This window comes from Nymphalis io, chromosome 18 (assembly GCF_905147045.1).
Source record: "Nymphalis io chromosome 18, ilAglIoxx1.1, whole genome shotgun sequence".
Lineage (NCBI taxonomy): Eukaryota > Metazoa > Arthropoda > Insecta > Lepidoptera > Nymphalidae > Nymphalis > Nymphalis io.
This window is the reverse complement of record NC_065905.1, coordinates 2,073,154-2,098,758: the sequence shown is the minus strand read 5'-3', so window position 1 is coordinate 2,098,758 and position 25,605 is coordinate 2,073,154. Positions and strand designations below refer to the sequence as shown.

Sequence of the window (25,605 nt, the reverse complement as noted above, 5' to 3'; positions counted from 1 at the left end):
TTTTAATCGAATAAAAATATATATATAAATTGATTATATATTTCGGCCAATATAACTTAGCAATATTTATTAATCGTAGGTGTGGCAGTTAACTAACTATCGTTGTGTAACATTAAAAATATACTTCATTAATTCATTTTATTATGAGTAGAATTATAATTAGTTTGTTTGTATGCCTTTTCGCATAAAAAACATTATAGATTTTTTTCCCTGTAAGCTTCAAATTATTTTAACTTTATTTCATTTTAATTTTTTGAGTGAAGTATTAGTGTTTATCCGATCGTAAGTTGAAGGAATGTTGTGGAAAAAATAAAAATATTCAATATGGCTACAGATCATACGACGTGAGCTGTCAGCTGTAATAATTTTTTTGTTTCTTTGTGTTTATTACGCCTAAAAATGTTATGATCATTGCAAATACGTGAATATGGGTGCGAAAGATTCAAAACCTAGTTTTATATCTTATGACGATGCAGCTAAACGAGGTATACAGTGTAACTAGAAATAAGTGCGTTGTATGTTGCGAAAAATATCATCAATGTAGTATTTGATTTGCAGTGTCTGATAGTGAATTGAGGCGTATTCGTGAGGCGTTTAAGAGATGTGCCGGAGCGAACGGCTCGACCTTGAGCTTGGAAGCATTCGTTCATGAAGTTTTGTGTGATGGGGTTCCTTACGAAGTGTCAGAGTGGTTGTATCAAGCTTGTGGGGGTACTAAGCGCGGTATTAATTTCAAGGACTTACTCTGTGGTGTTGTTGTTCTAACTAAAGGAAACATTGAAGAAAAAATTAAGTAAGAAACACCTATAATCTTAAATATTAACAAGATATAATTTCTTTCAGAATAGATTTTCCCCCCAATTGATGACTATTTATTAAATTTATTATTCAAATTCATGGACACCATTAATAGTTTTAATTAAAAACACTTCAGATATGTTTTTTAATGTAAAATGCTAAATCCAATTTGATTAATCACAGGTTCCTCTGGACTCTATATGTGAATAATCAAAGTGAAAATGGTACTTACATATATAAAAGGGACTTTGCTAAAGCTTTGCATTTGGAAAATACATCACTGCCGATAACCGAAGCACATGGGACTGTTGAGATTCTAACAAGTCTCTTTGGTAGTGGAGAGAGAGTAACATTTGATCAGTTCCGCTCCTGGCTGCTCATACACAAGGATGCTACTGTGCTGTCAAAATGGTTGTTATATGATAGAAGCAATGTCGTGCAGGACTTAGAGACACCTACATTTTACCAGAGCCTGGCTGGTGTCACACATTTGGAAGAAAGAGTAAGTAAGAAATTAATAATATTTAATTTGCTCCGATTTGTTTTTTATTAAATACATTTTCAACATGATGTATAAGGTCAAAAACATTTTAACAACATTTTTCATAAATTAATTATCAATTTAGCAAAAAAGATTACAAAATGAAGAGATATATACAACAGTGGGTTATGTTAATATGCAATAAATTACCTAACTTGTAATATCTGCTGCACAGTCTTATCTTTCTATGTTATCTTTGTGTTTATTTATAAGCCAATAACCTCAAATGGGATATTTTTCTTGTAATTAATTAAATACATTGTCTGATGATCGAAAAATCATTTTCTAAATTGGTTGAAATTATTTTTAGTTATCTTTTATTTACAATTATGTACATTTAACAAAAAAGTTCTCATAATTCTGAGATGTAATCTTAAAGCTATTCAATGAATATTTGCTTATAAATATACGCAGATGACTATTAATCACCAGTTGATTGGTTGCATTTAATAAAATAAAATGACAATACAACTGTTCTTGTTAGAGTCAACTTGAACAAAATATTTAGATATTCTACAAGACAAAGACTAACTTGTAAGTCATTAATTAATTATGACTTAATCATACATACTATGATATATTATTCGACATATAATATTGTCTTGTAAATTGAAATATTGAATATCCTGCAACAATAAGGATATATCAAAACTGTTTTAAAAAATTTCCCTGTTGTGTAATGTAGATTTATTTGAAAAAAAATATTAATGCATAATAAGAAGATATTTTTACTTTATACAGTGCAACCTCGATATAACAAATTAGAAGGGAACAATTAAATATTCGTTATATCAAATAATTCGTTAAACTGAGGTTTGTTATGTTGATTTTAGGTTGGTCTAAAATTCGTTATAAAGAGGTAAAAAAAAATAGTTTTATTTACCTCAACATTATGTAATTATTAGATTAAGAGTCATACATTGGTGGGAACTTTATGTAAAGGTTTTGGGTTGACAAAATTTTATGATTACTATTATTAGCTACTTTTTCTTGATAGTTGAAAATTCGTTATAAAGAGGTTGTTTGAAAAAAATGTTCGTAATGTAAAGGGATATTTTACATTCACACTTATGGACAATACAAGGGGATTACGAAGTATTTGTTAAATCAAGGAAGTCATTAAATTGAGGTACTTTATATTAAGGTTGCACTGTATATTACTTTTGTCTGTTTTACGTAAGCTTTTGCATAATTATAACTAGTATTATAAATGCAAAAGTGAGATTTTTTTTTGTTTTTTACACTTTTACATAATCTATATAATGATATATAATGATCAAATGATCATTATATAATTTTTCATATACATTGTTAGGTGTAAGACTAGGGACCGAACATCTGCCAAAACCACATAAGGGGAAAGCCTCTGACGGAAACAAGTATACTATAAAGTAAAATCAATATTGAAATTATCTTCAGCATGAATAACTTTTTCAGAATATGTCTTGCACAAAAGAAATGATTATACTTCATATTATCATTTGTAAAGATTTGTTCGTACATCTCATTCTAATCCTCAATACTCTGGTATTTAGTAAGTTATCTACAACTCTTATCTAAATAATAAACACATACATAAGAAGCAGTGAGGAGAGCACTGAGTATTCATTATTTCTGTCTGATTAAAACTACTGAGCTTACACAAATCTCTTTAAAACAGTATTATAAGGATAACTGCACGTGATGGATGAAATCTACCAATATGATTGATGACCTTTATCCTAATAATAATAATATAATAAAAAAATTTAAAAGATTAGAGTATGTGCATTAGTGGAATTTGAATGAGTCAAAACAATATATTGCATAATACCATTCAGACGGCGTTACATTTCGGTTTTAAATTTCAAAACTACTCTACTTAACTACCAAGTATTGTAGTTAATAGATATTTAATCGACATTGCGTCTGACTACTAGTTAATTGATTACATTGATTGAACGCCGGGCACCAGTTGATAAACGTAATGCCATACGTCGAAACACAGCAAACTAATATTATTGATCGCCGTCTACTCCCGCATACTTCTGAGAACTGGTCCGTTGTACATGTGCGTTATACATATAAAGGAAACAAAATGTATTACGATTGAAATACGCGTTCTATAATTTCTTAATAAAAGGACTATGAAGTTGGTCTTGTCGGGAATTTTTTTAACCGACTTCAAATACTGAGGTTATATATTTTACGCATGTTTCTTATACTTATGTATGTTAACCGATTACTCGTAAACCGTTAGACCTATTTGGCTTATTTATTTATTGGTATATATATTATTATATATTTAGGTGGTTCCCCAGCTTTTCTTATATATTTTGGAAATTTGATGTGAAATATGCAAATAATGTATTGTTTAGAGTTTTAGAGCATCATCAATAGATTTTTTTTTACATCTCATCGGCATGTGAGGGATGCTGGTTAGGTAGCCTTTTTTTGTCATTCAGTTATCTATATTCCAATTCTATTACGTAAAAATCCGTAAAGCCGTTTTAGCAAGATCAACAGCCATGCAAACTTTCAAATTTATATTATTTAACTGCGTTATATACAGAAAGGTTTGAGCAAAATGACATATTTGAACGAAATATGTTTAGTAGTTTCTTTGTTACATAGTAATGCAGTTTATATTATCGTCCACTAACATTAGCCCACTTCCCGATAGCTTTAGGTCAAATTATTTAACACAGTAACATATCAAATTATATAACATATTCGTTGTGAACGTATTTAGATCAGTAGTTTCGGTTTTCTGACAGAAAACCCAATAATTTTTCATCGGGCCGACCTCGGAATTGAACCCAGGACCTCCGGGTCTGCGGTCATACATCTAGCCACTAGATCTACGAGGCAGTCATAGCTCTGTAGTTATTATATAGGGTAGTATATTTAGTTTTATTACAAAATATTTGATGGTAGGGCTTTGTGCAACCCCGTCTGGCTAGGTACCACCCACTTATAACATATTCTACTGCAAAACAGCAATACTCAGTATTGATGTGTACATTTTTGTTTACAATTTTGGTTTAGCACTGACGATGTAAGGGAGGGGTTAATATTCCTTACAGTGCCAATAAATTTGCAAATATGTCTATTTGAAATTAAAAAAAAAACTAGGTAGGTGAAGTCGAAATGGCCTAGTGATTACAACGCGTGAATCTTAACCGATGATCGTGGGTTCAAACCCGGGCAAGCACCACTGAGTTTTCATGTGCTTAATTTGTGCTTATAATTCATTTTGTGCTTGACGGTGAAGGAAAACATCGAGAGGAAACCTGCATGTGTCTAATTTCATTGAAATTATGCCACATGTGTATTCTACCAACCCGCATTGGAGCAGCGTAGTGGAATAAGCTCTAAACCTTCTCCTCAAAAGGAAGACGAGGCCTTAGCCCAGCAGTGGGACATTACCAGGCTGTTACAGTGGTAGCTCGCATATATCGTGCATTTAACATTAAATATATTAAAACGTTACATAATGAAAGATGACATACATTTGAATAAATGAACGACTTAAGTATGCGTGTGACAAACAAACAAAGCGCTTAAATAATAACTCACCATGGCCTTGCAATGAGATAACGTACTTTCTTAGAACATCCCAAGGCTTAGATCGTATTTCAAAATGTTGACTTATATTATTATATAGTATGTAACATATATTTATAAAATGAGAATAACCCGTAAATGTCCCATTGCTGACCAAAGGTCTTTCAGGTTGGTTGGTTGGTCTCTTTGGTTACTCCTCCAAAGTTGAGGATATCTCCTCCTCCTCCTCATAAGAATCCTCCTATGACAAGATATGAAAAGTGTGATGCCGATTTAATTTATTTTTGAAATTTTAGTTGGCGTATGCGGTTACATTAACCCATTTACATTATTCACCAATCGTAATATTATTATTTATTACTATTCTCTGCTCGCGGCTTTGTCCGCGTGATGGGGGGGGGGCGATATGTTAGATACCCTATGTCCTTTTTTACAAGCCCAACAACGCGAATGCAAATTAAAATGCTAATTACATGACGAATTATTCAGAAGATAAGCCGTGAAAGCGTAACAATCAAATTCACTTTCGCATTTATAATATTAGTAAGGAGTCACTGAGTAGCAAAACAAAGTACAATAGTAGCTATTAAGGATAGGATACGTCTTTCGTATGTTACACTAGGCTCAAATCATTTTAAAAAAATGCTTAAGGGAATACCCACTTGCACGTATAGAATTTAAAAATAAACGATTCTTAGAATCACAGATAAAAGTGACCATGTATGTATATTATATTAACTTCGGTTTTTCCTTCTATGCAAATATTTGTGGTTGCAAGGAACCTTCGCTGCGTATCGATGTTTAATTAAATTTAATGAAAATGCTCAGTTTTAACCAGACGATAAAAAAATTGCATTTGTAAGTTCGTTTATTTGTATTATTTTGATATGCTCAATAAACACCGCTCGATAGACTAACTTTATTTTCTATGAAGAGTTCTCTCTCAGTTAATTAGTAAAGATGGCCCAGTGGTTCGATCACTTGAATCTTAACCATAGTTTCTGGGTTCATAATCCTCCACGGTGAAGAGAAATATCGTCAAGAAATCTGCATATCCCAGAATACCGCTATATATATTAAACCTATAATGAGCAACGTGGTGTTTTTTTTCGGACTGAGTTATCTGTTATTCCTAAAAGATTATTTAAATAACAAGCGTACCTACAAATTTCATTCACCCCCTAGGAAGGGGGTGAATGAAATTTGTATAATAAAAAAGTCGTTCTGATTTCGATTAAAATTTAGTTTTTATTGTGATATTTTTTTACATAAAGATAAACGCACTTAAGTATCGACTCCAGCGATCTCTTCGCGCGTTGCTTATAAATCTCTAATCTTATCGCTGGCTCCACGTCGATTTTTTTTCGTTTATTAAAAATTCTTATAATATCTCTAAAACTACTTTAAATTCCAAAGTTATAACGCAAAGTTTTATTTACAGAAAACTATTAAACGGTATTTCCTTTGATAGGGATTAATTTTCTTTCAATTTATGACATATAAATGGTTACTGTGATTTATCTTGCAAACAATTTGAATATATACAAATATTTTCGAATCTGCATTGCTCACAACCAACTCTAGGTGATACTAGCTTCCGCCCGCGGTTACGCCCACGTGTGTGACGAGGGGTCTTCGTGTTAAGTTGGGGTAAAAGCATCTCTATTTAAAATTTCAATCATCCATTAATCCTCACAAACTTTCGCATTTATAATATTAGTAGGAAACGATTTTGATACGTGAATTCTTGAAATGTTATATTTATTATGGTCAATCTCGTATATCACTTTCTGACATTTTACTGGTGGTAGAGCTTTGTGCAAGCTCGTCTGGGTAGGTACCACCCACTCATCAGATATTCTACCGCAAAATAGCAGTATTTGGTATTGTTGTGTTCCGGTTTGAAGGGTGAGTGAATTACAGGCACAAGGGGCATAACATCTTAGTTCCCAAGGTTGGTGGCGCATTGGTGATGGAAGCGATGGTTAATATTTCTTACAATGCCAATGACTAAGGGCGTTGGTGACCACTTACCATCAAGTGTCCCATATGCTCGTCCGCCTTCCTATTCTATATAAAAAAACCGATCGTTTTTTTCAGTGAGTTTCGAGTTTGTTCCTACTGAATAGCCCGACTGATTAGTTTTCACACTAATTAAACGGCCTTACACTTACACTTGGGAAATCTCTCGCATCTATGACTTTTGGTCTACAATTTCATTGACATTTCTAAATAAATAAGTAACATATGAACATATTATATAGCCGCTGTCCGTCCGGAAATTACAAACTAAAATAACAGTAATATTGATATCAATTGGGATTGTAGTTTTTAAGTAAATCCGAAAAATCATCTTTATTGTAGAAGATAGTTATATAATAACTAACCAATGCAAGACTCGATCAGATTTTAATATATAATAATAGATTTAATACAAATTATTATTAAATATTACTGAGTAACTGAGTACAAATACTCAGTTACTCAGTAATATTATTACTTTATGATAATAAACAATAATATATTTTATTTATTACTTTATGATAATAAACAATAATAATCTATATTTTTAATCTGGCAATTATAGCATTGACAGATACTCTTCATGGCGGGAAATAGTTTGAATTCATACGAATATTGCGTTGTAAAAATCGCGAATAATGTAAGGAATCATTCATTCATATCATCGAAGTCTCGTTTTATTTATGAGTTGAGATCATGTTCTTTCATTATCTAGTTTGTATTATATATTAAATATTTACCACATACAAATTTAAAAGTCCATGCCAATCAATAAAAAATAAAAGGTTGAGATTAAACGCTTAGAAACGTTTTTCTCGAACGTTACATATTAAAACGTTGTAATGCCAAAGTCCTGCAACTAAACCCAGCTCCAGTGGTGTCGTATTATGAGTTTTAAGGAATAAAGAAGGAAGGAACATTGGCACTAATAATTTATACGCAGTTAGTTAGGCCGGCAATTAATCATAATATATTGTTGTTATATGGTCAGTGGTTAAACTATCATCGCCTCTTTAATAATCTTTGTACCCAAACATAAAGGCACACTGGTGAGCAAACCTTCCCACATTCAGACTTATGCTTATATAGAAGTTTCTGCCCGCGGCTTCGCCTGTGTGTTCCAAGGGAGGGGCAGGTTTTAGGTACGCAGTCTTTTTTTGTACCCCTTACGTGTGCACCAGAGTGACTGTACAAAGTGACGGATCAGAGTTAAAAGATTAACAGCACAAAAATGGCCAGTCATTATGACATCAAGATGACCGGTTTTTTATGATCTCCGCATAAGGGTTTTGTGCGTTTGTCATTTCACAGTCATTTAGTAGGTACCTGAACATATATTTTAACAAGATTACTAAGGCAAAAAATAAAGATATTTATAACCATAAAATATATAAAAAGAAAGCTATTTATAACCTTGGAGCTCGAGTCTCCCTTCGGGATATTAAAATTATAGTAGAAATATTTACTGTAAACGAATTGTAATATAATATTCACAATGACTTTGGATAATTTTTTTACAATCAGTGATAATCACTTAATAAACCCGTAAAGTAAAGATAAGCGTACAACGCCAAATATAAAGATAATAAATATTTCCGAGGGTAAAGTATTCGTTTCCGGCTTCTGTAGATGTTATTAAATTTAGCAATTAATAAATTAAAATAGTTCCTTAAGAAACTGGGTCTAAGGTCGTATTACTCAACATAGTGTATACATATATATACGTTTATATATATATAACAAAAAAATCGGTGGTAGTTTTACATTAAATTCATTCTATTAAATTACGATCCAAATGTGCTCGTTAAGGCCTGCTTGAATAAAGTATATTTTGATTTGATCGATATTTAAAATGTAAATAACTTTTTTTTTCTTTCGTTTTTGTTTAATAATTATCCTATTAATACTACTAGATGTGTGATATTAAAATAAAAATTGCATAGTTTATCTAGACCTAGAGATTACTATGTGTACGTTTTTACGATAATTTTTAGAGCTTTCAAATACTTCCGATAACCTTATTAGTAATATTAACTCGTAAATATAATCCCTCAGCCCAAACTAATCGTAAGATAGGTTCTAAATGCGTTAGTTCTTATGAGCTCGTTGTAATTTTTCTTTACCAGGATATAATAGAACTAGAAAAATGTTTCTGGTGTCTCCGAAACTCGGCGCCGACTGGCGAGCTGGACGCGTCCAGCTTGCGTGGTCTTCTGACGCCGCCGTTGCCTCGCGCCGCCTTCGAGGGCACCTTCCTCGCCTTCGACGAGAACAGAGACGGACACATCGACTTCAAGGAGTTGTGCTGCGGGCTCAGCGCCGCCTGCAGGGGACCCACAACGGAGAGGCTCAAATGTAAGTAATTATGGTAAGATTATCACCAAAGTAATGAATAACATTCCTTTGTTATTTATTGGTGATTTCGTGGGGGAAACGCGTAACGCATTTTTCCAGCGATAAGAAAGTGTAAAGATGCATAAAATTTATATTATGTAATTTTAATTTATTAAGTGGACATACCTTCCAACCGGAATACATCAATACCAAGTATCGCTGTTCAGCGGATGAATATGTGATGAGTGGTGAGTGTTGGTGGTACGTTCTAAATTATAGCTTAAATTCGTAAGGGTTATATTTATATTGTTCAATGATCTCTCAGTAATCATATTGAACATTTATAGTGATGACGTCAACAGACTTCGATACACAAAATCGGGAGATAAGAAATTCTTTTCTAATAATCTAATATTGTATCTGATCCTCACTGATTCGGTCGAATCGAGACGAAGTAATTCGTATGGAGATTTTTTTTATTTGTCTGACCCACTTCGGAATCTCAAGGATGTACATAGTTAATACAATCATTGAACACGAATGACTATAAAAAAATGTTTTATAATATATAAAGTAATTGTAGTTTTCTTTGTTGTTTTTTTTAGTGTTTATAAATCGTATGCTATAGTAAATTTGAGAAAAAATTGTAATGCAATGTGAGTTGAGGGTTATCGCTTTTCAATCCATTATTGATTTAAAGAAGCACTAAGCTTTTATTAACAGCTTTTGTTATATAAAGAAGAGGAGTGACCAGGTAAAATAAAAACTATTTTCAAAAATATGCAACTTTATTTATTTATAAAAGTATATTTTAGTTATAAAAGTAGTATTACAATATAGATATTCAAATGAAATCGTTGCTCTAATTGACGAAAAAAAAAACAAAAAACGATTCTTTAAATTAAAAAAAACAGTCAGTCTCGCTTAAAAAAGGCTGGCGCAGGACATATGTCCGTAGGCAAACATAAGTACACTCTCTATGCCCTCATTCTCGTAATCCGATGGGACGGCGTAACCGGATAGACATGACTGGAGTAAAACCACAGGACTAAATCTTTCCGTGCTTTCCGATGCACCGGCGAGCTAACCTCCCCCTGATTCGGGTCAGTTGCAAAGACTTATTCAACCAAAAATTCCTTTGACACGACCCTAGTTTTTGAATACACGACATCGATATCTGCGGCGTTATAAGACTAGACTAGACCAGGCAGTAAAATCAATATTCGGACCAAATTAACTACTCGAAGTTACTACTAATTATTATGGCATTAGTTTTGTTCAAACTTGAAAATGTATTTCAATTAAACAGAAACATTTGCGTGTTTAAAAAAAAAACAATACATCGTTAAGATACGTTTTATTATAAGCAAATCTATTCTTTGTTGAAGATACGGAGTCTGCGAGATAAATCATGTTCTCATATGAATACGGGGAAATGTTCAAGAAACAATGCTAAGCGCATTAGACTAGTGGAATTTATTATGACGTAGTTTATACGCGGAAATTACGAAGTTTTATGATATTATACAAAATTCTTCAAGGGCTTTACAATTTATGCAGTTTTGTAGTACACACTTAACATCGTGTAGTGTAGTAGTATTAGTATGTGTAAATATTTTCAATTAATACATATTTAAACAAATGGTAATTAGCTTGTTTCCAAATTTGAAATAAACTGCCTAAAATAATATAATTGAAACACAACCGAAAATAATTTAAACGCATTATGAAACAGTTAAAACTGTTAAACTTGCTTAAAAGTGCGGTTCAAAACTTTCTGTCATGGTTAAATGTTTTAGCAAGTGGCAACCCTAGTCTTCAAAGGCTCTTGTACGAGACGGTCGATAGGCGTTTAAAAAAGACCGTCTGGTATCCCAAGTCGTTTTGGAAATGTCGATTCTCATTCTGTGAATTGTGATCTTTAATCCTTTAGAAGTTTTTTTTTTGTTTTAAATGCAATATCAGTTACTAAGTACAATAGCCGTTGAAAATAGAAGATGAGATTTTTAATAGATTTCTATTTATTGGCAATATAAATTAAAGAAGTAAACAAACAGATTAAACATAAAATATACAAAACAGTAAAAAGACATTATCTATACATATAATAAATCTTTAAACTTTATTTTAACTAAATATAAGCAAAAAGTTTGCTTACGATTAAATAATGAACATTTTGCAAAATATATCTCAAAGTACGCAAGTCTGATAACTTATCTGAGATATATCTGCTCCCAATTCAATACGATGTAAATTAATCCAGAGATAATAACGATTGTCGAGTATAACGTACTGACGAGGGTGATGTGTCATATTTATTATTTGTCTTTGCGTCACTGCTTATGATGATTTAGAAAAAAAAAAAACGTTCTACAGTTATCTCGGAGACTATGATTTTTTCAAGTTTATTATTCAAAGGGTTTTTTTTTAACTAAATCCCTAATAATATTATTATAATAAGTAATTGAGTTTGTTCGTTTGCTTGTTACGCTTTACATAGGGTACATAACACCTATCTTCGCCCCTCTTAATACACGGAAATAAACTCGTTTAAAAATATATATCTATATACAGTACAGTAACAGCCTGTTAATGTCCCACTGCTGGGCTAAGGCCTTCTCATCCTTTTAAGGAGAAGGTTTGGAGCTTATTCCACCACGCTGCTCCAATGCGGGTTAGTAGAATAACTATGTGGCAGAATTTCAATGAAATTAGACACATGCAGGTTTCCTCACGATGTTTTCCTTCACCGTCAAGCACGAGATGAATTATGAACACAAATTAAGCACATGAAAACTCAGTGGTGCTTGCCCGAGTTTGAACCCACGATCATCGGTTAAGATTCACGCAATATTATTTCAATAGACTCTTGCAAGCACTTTTGAATCGAAACACTGGACTAATGAATCTACGACGGGATTTGAATGTAGATTCTACCGAGAATACCTAGCAAATAACGAAGATTCTCAAATGTTAATCTTGTCACGAATGAAGATATAATTAAATACATATTTAGGTAAATATATTTTAATTTATATGTCACGTACGGTAACCAACATAACTCATTATACTTTTTTTTTCATTTATACCTACAATTAATTGAATACCGTCTTATATACATTATTTATTAATTATTATTGTCATTGTTTAAATTATGACATTATAAAAAAACATAGTGCAGACACTTAGAAATATAAAAAAGACATATTTCGTCTCAAAATAGAAGTAAATGGTATCTTTGAATCATTGTTCATGGTTATTTTCCACAAGCATCAGGAAATTCATTTATCTATCGTCGCTATTTTATTTATTTCCTAATTAAATGTTTCGTAATGAGCGCTCATTTGACAAATACGTTTAATTCTTCAGTGGAGTATTTATTCATATTTGTTCGGTTAATAATATCACCTATTATCTATTTAACTTTAATGTACAAGTACAATTAGATGAATATCATATTCTGGTCTGATGAATATCAAACTGAGAAACTAAATGTACGGACCCCACGATACAGGTCTCTTTTTTTATAGAATAGGAAGGCGGACGAGCATATGGGCCACCTGATGGTAAATGGTCACCAAACGTCCTTAGACATTGGCATTGTAAGAAATGTCAACCATCGCTCAAACCGGAACACAACGATATCAAGTATTTCTGTTTTGCAGTAGAATATCTGATGAGTGGGTGGTACCCACCCAGGCGAGCTTGCACAAAGCCCTACCACCAGTCTCCCGGTATGGTGTCCATTGATAATCATATCTGGAAAATCGCTAAAATAATAATGGAGCTAAATACTGCACCAGTTTAAGTTGAGCTTAAGAAATTGTTGTTTTATAATTTTTAATTTAATTTTTGTTTATCATTTTAGTTTTTCAATAAAGTTATTATTAAATTCTATTTTCAACCATTAAAATTGATCGACCGTTTCCCATTGACATAGTAATTAATTCGTTATATTTGCATAATATAGATTATGCTAGCGACAAAATCAACGGATATCCTTCTTTCCGTTTTCGTTGTTTCGTAACTGTTTATTTGTACATAACTGTTGTCTGTTAAGTTTGAAAAAAGAACGTAAAAAAAATGATGACAGCGGCTTTAATAATCACAGATAAAATACACATAATGAATGAGATAAATCTATGCTCACATAATTTTTTTAATAAAAAAGTTTTTAATATGTGTTTTATTAGATAATTATTAATAACTTTAATTATGGTTTACGCCGAACTAGAACGAGTAGTAACATATGCCATTATACAATTATATTTATAATTATATATATTCTTTAATAATATATTTTAAATTTTACTCTCCGTTAATTTAAAATTCCATAAATATTATAATTTTAATTTCCTCTTCTAGGTAAAACAATGGTCTACATAAAAAGTTAATGTCGTAAATCGTCTATTGATTTTTTATGGTTATAGTTAGGCGAACGGGCAAATGTGCCACCTAATGTTAAGTGGTCACCACCACCCACAGACATTGGTGATGTAAGAAATATTAACAATTTCTTACATCGCCAACATGTCACCCTTGAGAACGAAGATGTTATGTCCCTTGTACCTGCAGATACACTGGCTCACTCACCCTTATGCAGGAAGCGTGATGGGTTATGTCCCAAAATATTCTCCTTAAAACGGAATTAGTGGTATTGATTATCTATGTTTAAGATAAATTGTTGCATTTTTATTAAATGATATAAAAAAGAGTAACTACTGAAGTTCTTGTCGATTATTTTCGGTGTAATCCGCTTTCCTAATTTGTGGCAGCCTTACATTTAATCTATTTGTGTTAAATCTATTCGTCTTCTTCCTTTACAGTCTGCTTCAAGATTTTCGACCTGGATAGAGACGGGATCCTGAACAAGAAAGAGCTAAACGACATGGTGGGCATACTCTGCACGGTCGCCAACGAGGCCATAAAGAATCAGGGCTCACGGTCCTCAACGCCTTCCGAAGCCGAGCCCGAAACAGACAAGGGTTTCGATCCCGACGTCATCTTGCTGAACCTCAGGGACAAGCTGGTCGTGGTCCCCGACGAGGGCGGTAAACCTGTGTTTCATCTCGGACCAACGGGTGGTGAAGATATTGTGATGTTGAACGAGGTAGGTTTTTTAACATCATTTTAATTATTTACAGTCTATCGCCTTATCAAATATTCTAAGGGTCATTAATGATACGGGAGGCATTTGCACAGGAGCGCTAAGAGCCCGTGATTAGGAGACTATTTTCTAGACTTTGTAGACTTCATAAAAGTCTGATTGCATTGATAAATGTTTGACCACCAGTGCAAATTTCACAATATTTTAAAATATTTGAATCAACTGGCCAGAGCGCGATCCAACTAGATAACAAAAATAAATTAGTATTTGACATTGCTTTGAGCCATAAGCTCTAAGACGATGGCCCTTCCGATAGTGAGTATACGCTAAGCGTGCTATGCTAAAGCAAGTGTTCCATAAAAGGTACCGACGGAGCGCGCGCTGCGTGCGGAGGAGTTCCTCATCTGGGCGGTGGAGAGCGCGGAGTCGCTTGTCGCGCCCTTCCTCGAGCTGCTGTTCGACGTGTGTCACGTGGTGCTTGGCCTACGACCGCAGTGCAGGCATCGCGAGCGAGACGTCGGTGAGTTATCAATATACATTATATTCAGAAAGCTTGACAATAGACATGCAAAAAACTAATATAACTAAGTAATAGCGGGTCATAGATATTTATACAGTCAATTGACTGATCAGATTTTGTGATCCTGTGTCCTAAACGACCCGGCGTTCCAATAAAGTGTATTAGATTTTTTCGTAAATAAATTCTCAGCAGCAGGCCGGAGTTTGAAAGTTAGCTTGCGCATTAACTTGTGAACTTTATGTTCCGCTTGCCTAGTCTCCCTTAAAAATGGCCACTCTGGCCGAAATCCGTCAGGACGACATCATCATCATTATTACAAGACCATATCATACACAATAAGAGTGCAGGTCCCAAGCTTAGTATATAAAAGAACCATCTGTTACTTGTCAGTGCTGAGTTGGTTGCGACGCGAGACGTGTCGCGGGCTGGCCGTCGGGCAGTTCTGGTACCTGGTGGCGGCAGACTGGTGGAGCGCCTGGCTGCTGTACGCATCCGCCCCGCCCCACGCCTGCTGCCGCGCTCCGCGCCTCGACGAGCTCGTGTGCGACGACAGCTTCACAACTAACTCCACCGGTGAGACGCTTGTTATTTTGGACGAACCTCAGTCGAGCCGAAGGGAGATGTCACAGTAAAATATAAACGACAGAGTCCATGGGCTCACTCCTGTGGCGCGCCGAGAGCGTGTCGCTGGGCAGCGCGGGCGGCAGCAGCGGCGTCAGCAGCGCGGGCGCGGGCGGCCGGGCGCCGCCGCACCCCGGGCCCGTCGACAACGCGCGCCTGCTGGCGCCGCCGGCGTCGGGCGGCGCGGCCGTGCGCACGCTGACGGGCGAGGGCGGCCACCTGCGGCGCGACGCCACGCTGGCGCAGCACCGCGACTTCGAGCTGGTGCCCGACGCGCTGTGGCGCGCGCTCGCGCTGTGGTACGGCGCGCCCGACCCGCTGCCGCGACAGGTACGCCGCACGCGCACGCGCACGCGTGGCTGGCCCAGCGTGCGTCCACACTGACGACTCTCTCGCCCGCAGGTCATTCGGCCGCCGAATTCTGACGTGGAGCTGGAGCTGTACCCTCTGCAGCTGAAGATCCTCCGTCATGTTCCCTGTACACAGAGTGAGATTTCTTATTGCCTGTATTATATGCTGACTTCGCTATTGGTTATCATTAATAATATTTAATATCCTGCTACACTGCACCACGAACAAATTTTTTATATTCGAAGGTAAATAAAGGTAAAGGGTGTCTGCATATTGGTGTTAAAATCATTTCGCAGGAAATAGTCCTCTGAGCGCCCTGGGCACAGGTACGAGCCCGAGCGCACTGTACGCGCCGGCGCCGCCCGAGCGTCAGCTCGCCTATACGGCGGCCTTCTCGAGACTCGCGACCGTCAAACAGGTGAGACAGAAGACGCTTTTAAAATTTATTCACGCGGTAGTTTAATTGAGGGCATCGGACATCCGGAAACGACAATTAAATAATATGCATCGGGACCGCCAAGGTGACGGAGTTCCTGTGCGGCGCGCTGGGGCTGGCGCGCGAGGACGTGCGGCTGTGGGCGCTGGGCGCGGCCGGCGGCGCCGCGCTGCTGCTGGACGACGAGCGGCCCTCGCTGGCCGCGCTGCGCCTCGACGAGCGCGCCCGCCTGCTGCTCGAGCTGCGTAACGCCGACCTCACCTGGCCCGAAGAGATCGGCGCCCTCGGGTACGCACTCATACATCCCCGCGCATGCGCTCGCGCGACGCCGCCTCACGCGTGTCTTGTGTCGCAGCGCCAGCGCGGCGGCGGGCGGCGTGGGCGCGTCCCGCTGGGTGGAGCGGCGCGAGACGCTCACGGCGCCGCAGATGGCGGGCGCCACGGGCCTGCACAACCTGGGCAACACCTGCTACATGAACGCGGCGCTGCAGAGCGTGAGTAGACGTCCCCTGTTCAACTGGCAACATAATAATTAATGGACCTGTGATTACAATACTCAAGTGTCTCGAATATGTGTTAATCCGATCCCTTACGATCCGTTTGCAGGTGTGGAACACTAGTCCGCTGACGCAGTACTTCAACTCTGGCATGCACCTGTACGAGGTGAACACGACAAACCCGCTCGGGACCAAGGGCATGCTCGCCATGCGCTTCGGCGAGCTGTGCAAGGAGGTAACATCTAACGTATCATTAAATTGAATCACATCCCCACGAGACCAATTAGATAACGGCAGGTGGTGGTGCTCGCAGGTGTGGTCGTGCAGCGCGCGCTCGGTGGCGCCGCTGCGCGTGCGCTGGTGCGTGTCGCGGCACGCGCGCGCGCTGGCGGGCGGCGGGCAGCACGACGCGCAGGAGCTGCTGGCGTGGCTGCTGGACGCGCTGCACGAGGACCTCAACCGCGCCGCCGCGCCCCCCGCGCCCCGCCCGCCGCCCGCGCCCGCGCCCGACTGCGACGACCGCCCCGACCAGGTGACTATCACATTGCAATTCTGGTACAATATATATCCCTCAAAGTTCGATGAAATACAAGTAGCCGTCTCGTACGCGGGGTAGGTACTGGCGGCGGAGGCGTGGGCCGCGTTCACGGAGCGCAACCAGTCCATCATGACGGAGCTGTTCTACGGACAGCTCAAGTCGAAGGTGCGCTGCAGCGCGTGCGGGCACGAATCCGTGCGCTTTGACACCTTCAACATGCTCAGCCTGCCGCTACCCATGGAGTCCTACGTGCGAGTGACTGTCAGAGGTATTATTTATTTTTGACAAATGTGCTAATCTCGTAATCATTATATGTAACGATCATCTAGTAGGTCAATGATTCTAGTGGCTTACTTATAAATATAATACCCACCCACAAATAATAAATATATTGAAGGTATTGAGGCCATACAAAAAAAGTTTATTAAAAATCTTTAAAACTTACACTAACACAAACTACAAGGATGCTTGTAATCTTTATCGCATATCCAGCTCGACAGATCGACGCGAAACTTTAGACATGATTTGGTCTCCGGTAAAATAGATTCCCCCGAGTTGCGCTCGCGTGTTCTTTTTAATGTACCTAACAAGCGAACTGGTAATGCATATTCAAATCTATTATACGTCCCTTTATCCAATACGCGTTACGCCGCATACTCTACAGTTTCGCGCGTTTTCTCACTATATAATAAAAAATACTCACACATTGATATATTTAATCGATCAATTAAATCATTTAAAAAGATATTCTTAGGGCTCAAAATTCAATTTAACCAATCACACAAACACACGTACGCTCAAATACTTACACACACACACAAATAACAGTGTAACTGCATAGCCACAATCACCCACAACACAGTCTGTGTCGCCCAATCGAATTGTACTGATTTTTTTTTTAACTTAATATTATTTTGTTACATTTACATTTTATTTGTCAAAAGTGTGTGTTGCTACTTCTGTTAACTGTTATTAGGTTTGCATAATTCGATGGAAAACAGTAATTGGCCCTATTGTCTGTATATTGTATTTTTAATGTCAACACATTTTGTATCATGCTGTTGTTTTCCTTAAATAAATAAATAATTTTGTTTTCAATTTCAGTAATACTATTGGACGGATCTGTTCCGGTCAAGTACGGCGTGAGAGTGAACTCGGAAGGAACGTACTTAGATCTTAAGAAAAATTTATCGGAACTGTGTGGACTACCACCCGAGTCGTAAGTTCATCGTACATCTTATTGTTTATTACAAGTAACCGACGGCAAAACGACAGAAAGTGAACAATAGGGCATTTTTAATATGATATTGTAAAAGTGAAGCTAACGGAATGTCGGATGTGAACAGACTGCTGCTGGCGGAGCTGTCGGGCGCGCTGCTGGGCCGCGTGCTGCGCGACGCCGACAGGGTGAGCGGCGCGACCGCGCACGACCTCTACGCCTACGAGTTGCCGCCCGCCGACGACGACAGCGACGCCGACTCGCTGGACCGCGGTCAGTGCCAGTCCTACCAGTTTGAGACAATCGATCCAAAAGTACGCTACATATAGCGTCAAATCGTATACGATAGTCATAATACAACAGTCGTTTTTCAATTACAGATTTCGGAATAGATTTGGACGAAACGGACTCTGGCGTGACCGAGGGCGAGGCTGACGGCACGGCGGGCAGCGAGGCAGAAGCCGAGCTGGAAGCAGACGCGGAGGCAGAAGCGGAGGCGGAGGCGGAGGCGGGTCGCGGCGAGGTGAGTGTGGCGCACGCGCGCGCCTCCTCCTCGCTCTGCATGCCCGCACTCTTCTGCTTCAAGGTTAGCGCGCGCACACTCCGAACGCACACGCATACCACACACCCACAACATCATTTTTTTCAATTCAAAATTTGTTAGATTAAATACGACTTATATAATCCTGAAATAAAAAACAATTTTACTTAGGTAAACAGCCTTATACAATTTAAATTTGATAAATTAACTTGTATAAACTATTTTATTTTCTTTTGTTTAAAACATTTTATGCAAATAATAAAAATATTCTTTCATTCAGATTTAGTTGACAAGTGATGTCGGATGACTAAAAAAAATTATTTAATTAATTAAAAAAAAATAAGCTTTAAAAGTTCAGGTGACGTACAGGTGACTTGTCTAGACAATACACGCTAAAAGGTACCAGGAATATAATTCTAAACATAATTTTTATTCTACATTTACATCAGCAAACTTAGCATCTCCACATTTATTGCTCCATGCACATTGTCCTTTGAACATTATAACTAAAAAAAAAGTAAGATAAAACCGTCAAAATGATATTTTAATATTTGAAGACTAAATAGTTATAATGTTTAAAGTAATTTACACATAGAAGCAGATTAGTAACAATTTTGATGATTATTTGTAAACAATCTCTGCAAATATTTTATAAAAGAGTATAATTGTATATTATAACTTTAATTGTAAAAATGTCTCCAGATATAATTATGCGGCGATTGTTTTCAAAATATTGTAATTTGGCTAGATGTGCGCGTCGGTTAAACTTTATGGTTATGGAATTTATATCGATTATGTAAATACATTGTGCATCTGTAAATAGTAATTTGCGCGTAATGTATTTAGTCGGCTTTCCACAAATTTGAAACGTTTTTTAGTGTTCTGCTTTTGGTTTTTTTATGACTCGGATTTTATTTTTTGTAGAAAATAGAATTTTCTATTCTATCAATCTAGAAATTTCTAGAATATCAATAATAATATCAATAAGGTAAATAACGGATTTACAAATTGATACGAACTTCGACAACGCAGCCCCGGCACTTTGCCGGCGCTAACGTGCATATCGCAGTCCGCTGAGTCCCCCCGCCCCGCAGCGCTCCCGCTCCGAGGCGCTGCTGGCGCGCCACACGCTGCCGCGCGCGCACGCGCCGCCCTCGCCCTCGCCCAGCGCGCGCTCCCTCGCGCCCCGCCCGCGCCGCCCCGCCTCGCGCGCCGCCTCGCGCGCCGCCTCGCCCGCCGCCTCGCCCGCCGCCTCGCCCGCCGCCTCCTCCGCCGCCTCCTCCGCCGCCCCGGCCGACGTGCGCTACCTCGTCGCCGTGCACAGGCGAGTCCCGCCGCGCCCCGCGCCGGTCGACCGAGCGCCCGCCTGACCGCCCGTCTCCGTGTCGCAGGAAGCAGGTCGGCGTCGACGCGTACTTCGTGCCGTGGCAGCGCTCGCGCGTGGCGCTGTTCGGCGTGCCGCTGCTGGTGCGCGCGAGCCCCGGCGCGTCGGGCCGCGAGCTGTACGCGCGCGTGTGGGCGCAGCTGGCGCGCCTGCTCACCAAGCGCGCGCCCGCCGCCACCGCCAACCACGCCACCGACTGGTGAGTCCCGCGTCGCCCGACGGCCGCCGTCCCGGGCCCGCCGCCGGTGCTGACGGAGTGCGTGTGTTGCAGCGACGACAGCCTGGGCTACGAGTTCCCGTTCACGCTGCGCGCGGTGAGCGCGGCGGCGGGCGGGCTGTGGTGCGCGCGCTGCGCGTGGCCGGCGCTGTGTCGCGGCTGCGCGCTGCCCTGCGACGACCGCCCGCTCGTGTCCTGCAACGGTGAGCGAGACGCGCACTCTACTCGCATTCTACTCGCTTATCGATTTGAAACTAAATATTAAAGCTAATGTCGCTCCACTTACTTTTATATAAGACTTAACTATTTTATTTTCGAAATAAATATCGCGTTCGAAAAGACCTACCGAATTGAACACATATAAGGCGTAGAACTCTATAATAAGTAAAGGTGAACGTCTAGGTATGGTCCGCACCCGCAAGCGGTCGCTGAGCGCGCGCTCGGGCGACGCCCCCGACTCCAACTCGCCCATCGCCAAGGCCAAACTCAACCGACAGACCAGCTCCCGCCTCGACGACAACGACGTTAGTTATAACCGTCATTTTTCTTTTCTCTTCTACGATAAATATTATATTCATGTTTTAATACCCATTAACAAACCAAATGAAAAAAGTGTCGTTTATTTTATTTAAACACAAACAAACTTATTTGCCTAGTCTTTAGATTTCGTGTTACTCAAATCTTTGTAATATCGAGTCTTTAATTATTTTGACGAAACATCAAAATAAAAAAAAAAAAACGAATTTATCGATTGAGCATATACATTTATACATAGTAATTCAAACAAACTGGTATAAACAGGACACGTCTCGTCGCGGCTCATTGCGACGCCTCGAGCTGGGTGCCGGACGTCTGATGTTGGCCGTGGACTGGGACCCCACCGCGCTACATCTGCGATACCAGGCCGCCAGAGAGAAGGTTGTGTTAATCGCTGCAATGCTGTAAATTATTTAAAGCTAGCAAATTCTTCTTACATCTTCAAACTAATGGATGTAAAAAATAATGTGCTCGCGTCCGTAAAAAAAGTCTTACTGTAACAGGCGTGCGTGGAGCACGGGTCGGTGTGCGCGAGCGCGGCGGCGGCGGCGCGGCCCGTGGACCTGGCCAGCTGTCTGCGCGCCTTCACGCGAGAGGAGCGCCTGGAGCAGCGCTACCACTGCGCCCGCTGCCGCGCCAAGCAGCCCGCCACCAAGAAGCTGCAGATCTGGCGTCTGCCGCCCGTCATCGTGAGTTCACTGCCAGCCACTGAACCGAGAGCGCTATGCTTATGATTAAATGTCGATCAAATTATAGCGTGGAATTTGTCATTAAATTAAAAGCTTGACAATTGAAGTACATTTATTTAAAGTGACATATTTCTTTTCCAGATCATCCATCTAAAGCGTTTCCAGTACGTCAACAACAAATGGATAAAATCACATAAAGTTGTCAACTTCCCGTTCCAAGACTTCGACCCCACCCCCTACCTCGCTTCCGTGCCGCAGGAGACCATACTCCGACATATGGAACTGAAAAATGTGACGAAACGACGATCATCCATGTTCGTCGACGTGGACGACCATATATCGGAGAGTGATACGGATAATTCCGATGATGAAGTCTCGAAACCGAATGATGTGATGTCGAACGGAGCGCTGAGAAACGAGAGCAACGTGGAAAGGATGAACCGAGAGCCGGCAGAGCTTAAGGAGAGAAAGAGACTTGAATCGACGAGTTTGACGAACACGCCCGTACTCGACGACAACCTGGTTGACTACCACCAGCACCACCTGAAACCTGAACAAGATCCGTTCGACTTGAAATACAGATTGTATGCTGTCGTGGTGAGGAGAATTACTAAAATATAATATAAAAAATACTGCTATTTATTATTATAAAAATTATACTGTGCTAATCGCTTCCATTGAGCATCCGAACTACTAGCACCCGTAATTTATAATGATTTAATATTTTCTCGTATCTAGAAAGTAGACTGTCAAATAGAGTACCAGCCTGACAAGTGGTACCCTAGGCCATAGATATTGGTGTTACTTCGTAATGTATACAATGAGTCGATGCGAATCCGAGTCGAGACCTAAGCTTGCCCCGTGTCCACAGTCGCACTCGGGGCAGTTGAGCGGCGGGCACTACGTGGCGTACGCGCGCAACCCGTCGGGCGCGTGGCTGTGCTACAACGACAGCTCGTGCCGCGAGCTGCCCGCGCGGCCGACGCCGGCGCTGGACGCGGCCGCCGCCTACCTGCTGTTCTACGAGCGGCGCGGGCTGCGCGCGGACGCGTACGTGCCGCGCGCCGCGCACGCCGGGCCGCGCGCGCCGCCGCCGCCCGACGACGACGACCTCGGCCGCGGCTGCGTGATCGCCTAGCTTGCGTCAATACGATTTAAACTCGACTGTTATTTTTATTTTTATGTCAAATCGACCATTCCTGTTGTTTTGAGACTTTCAAATATTTTATTGTGATAAAATTTCAAAATGTTACTTCTTGCTGTTGCGTTTTAAGTTGTGTGAATTTAATTTAGACTTACTCAAATTTAATTAATTACTCCTATCGCAGCTTAGCAGTAATTTAGGTAATTATTTAATACGAAAGTCATATAAAATAGTTATATTAAATGTGATATGTTAAAATACATTATGAAACTTGATCAAAACTCGCAAATTATTTACTTACATAATTTTGTGTCAACGATACAACACTGTCTGTATATTAAATGGAGACTGATGTGAGGTTAAATAGATATTGTAAATGAATGTGATGTGCTATATAGCTCATAGGATAACTCAAAATATATTTAAATTTTATTATAAGATAATGATTCAACTGAAAGTATTAGCAGCAATGGAATATTATATATTCACTTTCATATATGTAATTATTTATTTGTTTGGCTAAATATAACTAATTGCTCTCCATAAAACAACAAGTATTAAAAGTTGAGCATAATTTAAGACTTGGACAATAAGTATTCCTTGATCTAAATAATTGTTAAATAAAGGAATATTTCCAGATTGAATCTATGAATAATATCAATACACATTTTATCAGCCTGTAAAGATTATCTGTTTTCACACTCAAACCTACTGGACTTGAAATGTGAATTAGGGGTAGGCTGGGACCTGTAAAAGAATATAGACTTATACATTGCAGGATGTACGAAAAAAATATAACAAGGCAGACGAAGGAATTGTGTGGAACAGCCTTTCTATTATTAAATAATAATATCTGTGTTCTACAAATAAAAACCGCTATTTTTCAAAAAAAAAATCCTACTTTCTATTTTAAAACATAGTATTAAATATTGTATGTAAAATTTGGTTTTAGTACATATTTTTATAGTTTTGTCGTCATCTATTAAAATTTGTTCAGTGTCCGATTAAGTGATTTGATTTGATTTCAATGTTATCCTACACTTGTTTATGTAAACGAAAATATGTTTACTTAATTTAAAAAAAAAAACAGAACAAAATGATAAATTGATGTTTCGTTTATCTGTTTAATACATTTATTTCTTATATAAACCTACAAGCTATATAAAATATATTCATAGCAGTAAAACTAACCACGCAATATACTTCGGAGGTCACATAAAAGCCAAAACCCACGAGGGTTGAGCTTCTTTTATATACAACCCTATTAATTTTACTATCATCAAATTTATAATAAGTTTCAACTTCGATTGGTTATGATAAAAACATTGCTGCTAATCATTAGATTATAAATTAAGACTATCTGTATACAAATATAATATAATAACTATTTTATAATCTATTATATTCATGTGATGTATTTAAATAGTATCTAAGTTTTATTTTCTTGTTATTTATTTCAACGAAATTATTCTATATCAACGATACTAAAATTAATATAAATATAAGGCACAATGCTTAATGAATCTAGTAAGTATAACGAAATAATAGATAGAAAATATTTTAATAATTCGAGTACAGCGATATGTGCGCCCAATTGAAACACCAAATCATAATACGCACACTGATTGAGCTGTCCTAAATATATTATATGATATTAATTATACAAATATATTGTCAGCGCCGCACACCGGCTTAAGACAATTTAAGACATTGATTGGCCCTAATGCCCGAGAATTGCCCCTGTATAGTTGTGTATTAAAAAAACTTGCTAGATTTTGTTACTACATTTAAATATTACCTTGATAACTTGCTTTGAAATTTCCTCTAACAATCATGTAAAATCCATATTTTGAATACATAATTATGTTTAATTATAATCAATACAATAGCGTGTACAAAGCTTAAGTATGATATATTATCTGTCTTATTCATAATGTGTTTATAATTTGATTGTTATCTATGTTAATTATAAGAAGTTGATATCCCTGTGCAATAAAATAAAATATTTTGTACAAATTTGTCTTATTTAGCCTCGATATAACAATGCAATCTGCAGGAAAACATAAATTATCGAATATGTTCACTTATCTTGACCATCGATATCTGACTTTTGATTGAGTTGAGAAGACTAAGCGGATCAACAGTCAATAATTCTTTATCGGTTCTTATGAATCCTAAGTCAAATGGAATGAAGATGTAGCGCAGTGTTCACAACCTAAAACCAGGAAGTTATCGTACCAGGGCCCGTTTAATTATCGTACATGGAGCAAAATTATCGTACATTGAGCAAAATTATCGTACATTGAGCAAAATTATCGTACATTGAGCAAAATTATCGTACATTGAGCAAAATTATCGTACATTGAGCAAAATTATCGTACATTGAGCAAAATTATCGTACATTGAGCAAAATTATCGTACATTGAGCAAAATTATCGTACATTGAGCAAAATTATCGTACATTGAGCAAAATTATCGTACATTGAGCAAAATTATCGTACATTGAGCAAAATTATCGTACATTGAGCAAAATTATCGTACATTGAGCAAAATTATCGTAGAT

The 25,605-nt window shown here is 38.3% G+C and overlaps 1 protein-coding gene across 3 annotated transcripts; it reads left to right on the top strand.

Moving 5' to 3' along the window:
- Positions 1-339: 339 nt before the first annotated feature.
- Positions 340-24,166, top strand: LOC126775512 (ubiquitin carboxyl-terminal hydrolase 32). 3 transcript variants are annotated; one of them, XM_050497499.1, is made up of 26 exons: positions 340-485; positions 559-793; positions 982-1,300; positions 9,034-9,262; positions 14,068-14,351; positions 14,712-14,868; positions 15,259-15,441; positions 15,515-15,819; positions 15,892-15,976; positions 16,137-16,258; positions 16,362-16,564; positions 16,632-16,770; positions 16,883-17,008; positions 17,087-17,305; positions 17,390-17,579; positions 18,416-18,530; positions 18,658-18,803; positions 18,911-19,053; positions 20,166-20,395; positions 20,463-20,654; positions 20,727-20,875; positions 21,075-21,196; positions 21,474-21,590; positions 21,713-21,898; positions 22,040-22,495; positions 22,770-24,166. In XM_050497499.1, the coding sequence occupies exons 1-26, from the start codon at positions 428-430 to the stop codon at positions 23,034-23,036; spliced, it is 4,977 nt and encodes a 1,658-aa protein (XP_050353456.1). In that variant the 5' UTR covers positions 340-427; the 3' UTR covers positions 23,037-24,166. The 3 variants fall into 3 exon arrangements, with proteins under 3 accessions (XP_050353456.1, XP_050353455.1, XP_050353457.1); XM_050497498.1 differs by having other exon boundaries at positions 18,911-19,116; XM_050497500.1 differs by lacking the exons at positions 20,166-20,395; positions 22,770-24,166 and having other exon boundaries at positions 18,911-19,116; positions 22,040-22,361.
- Positions 24,167-25,605: the final 1,439 nt, after the last annotated feature.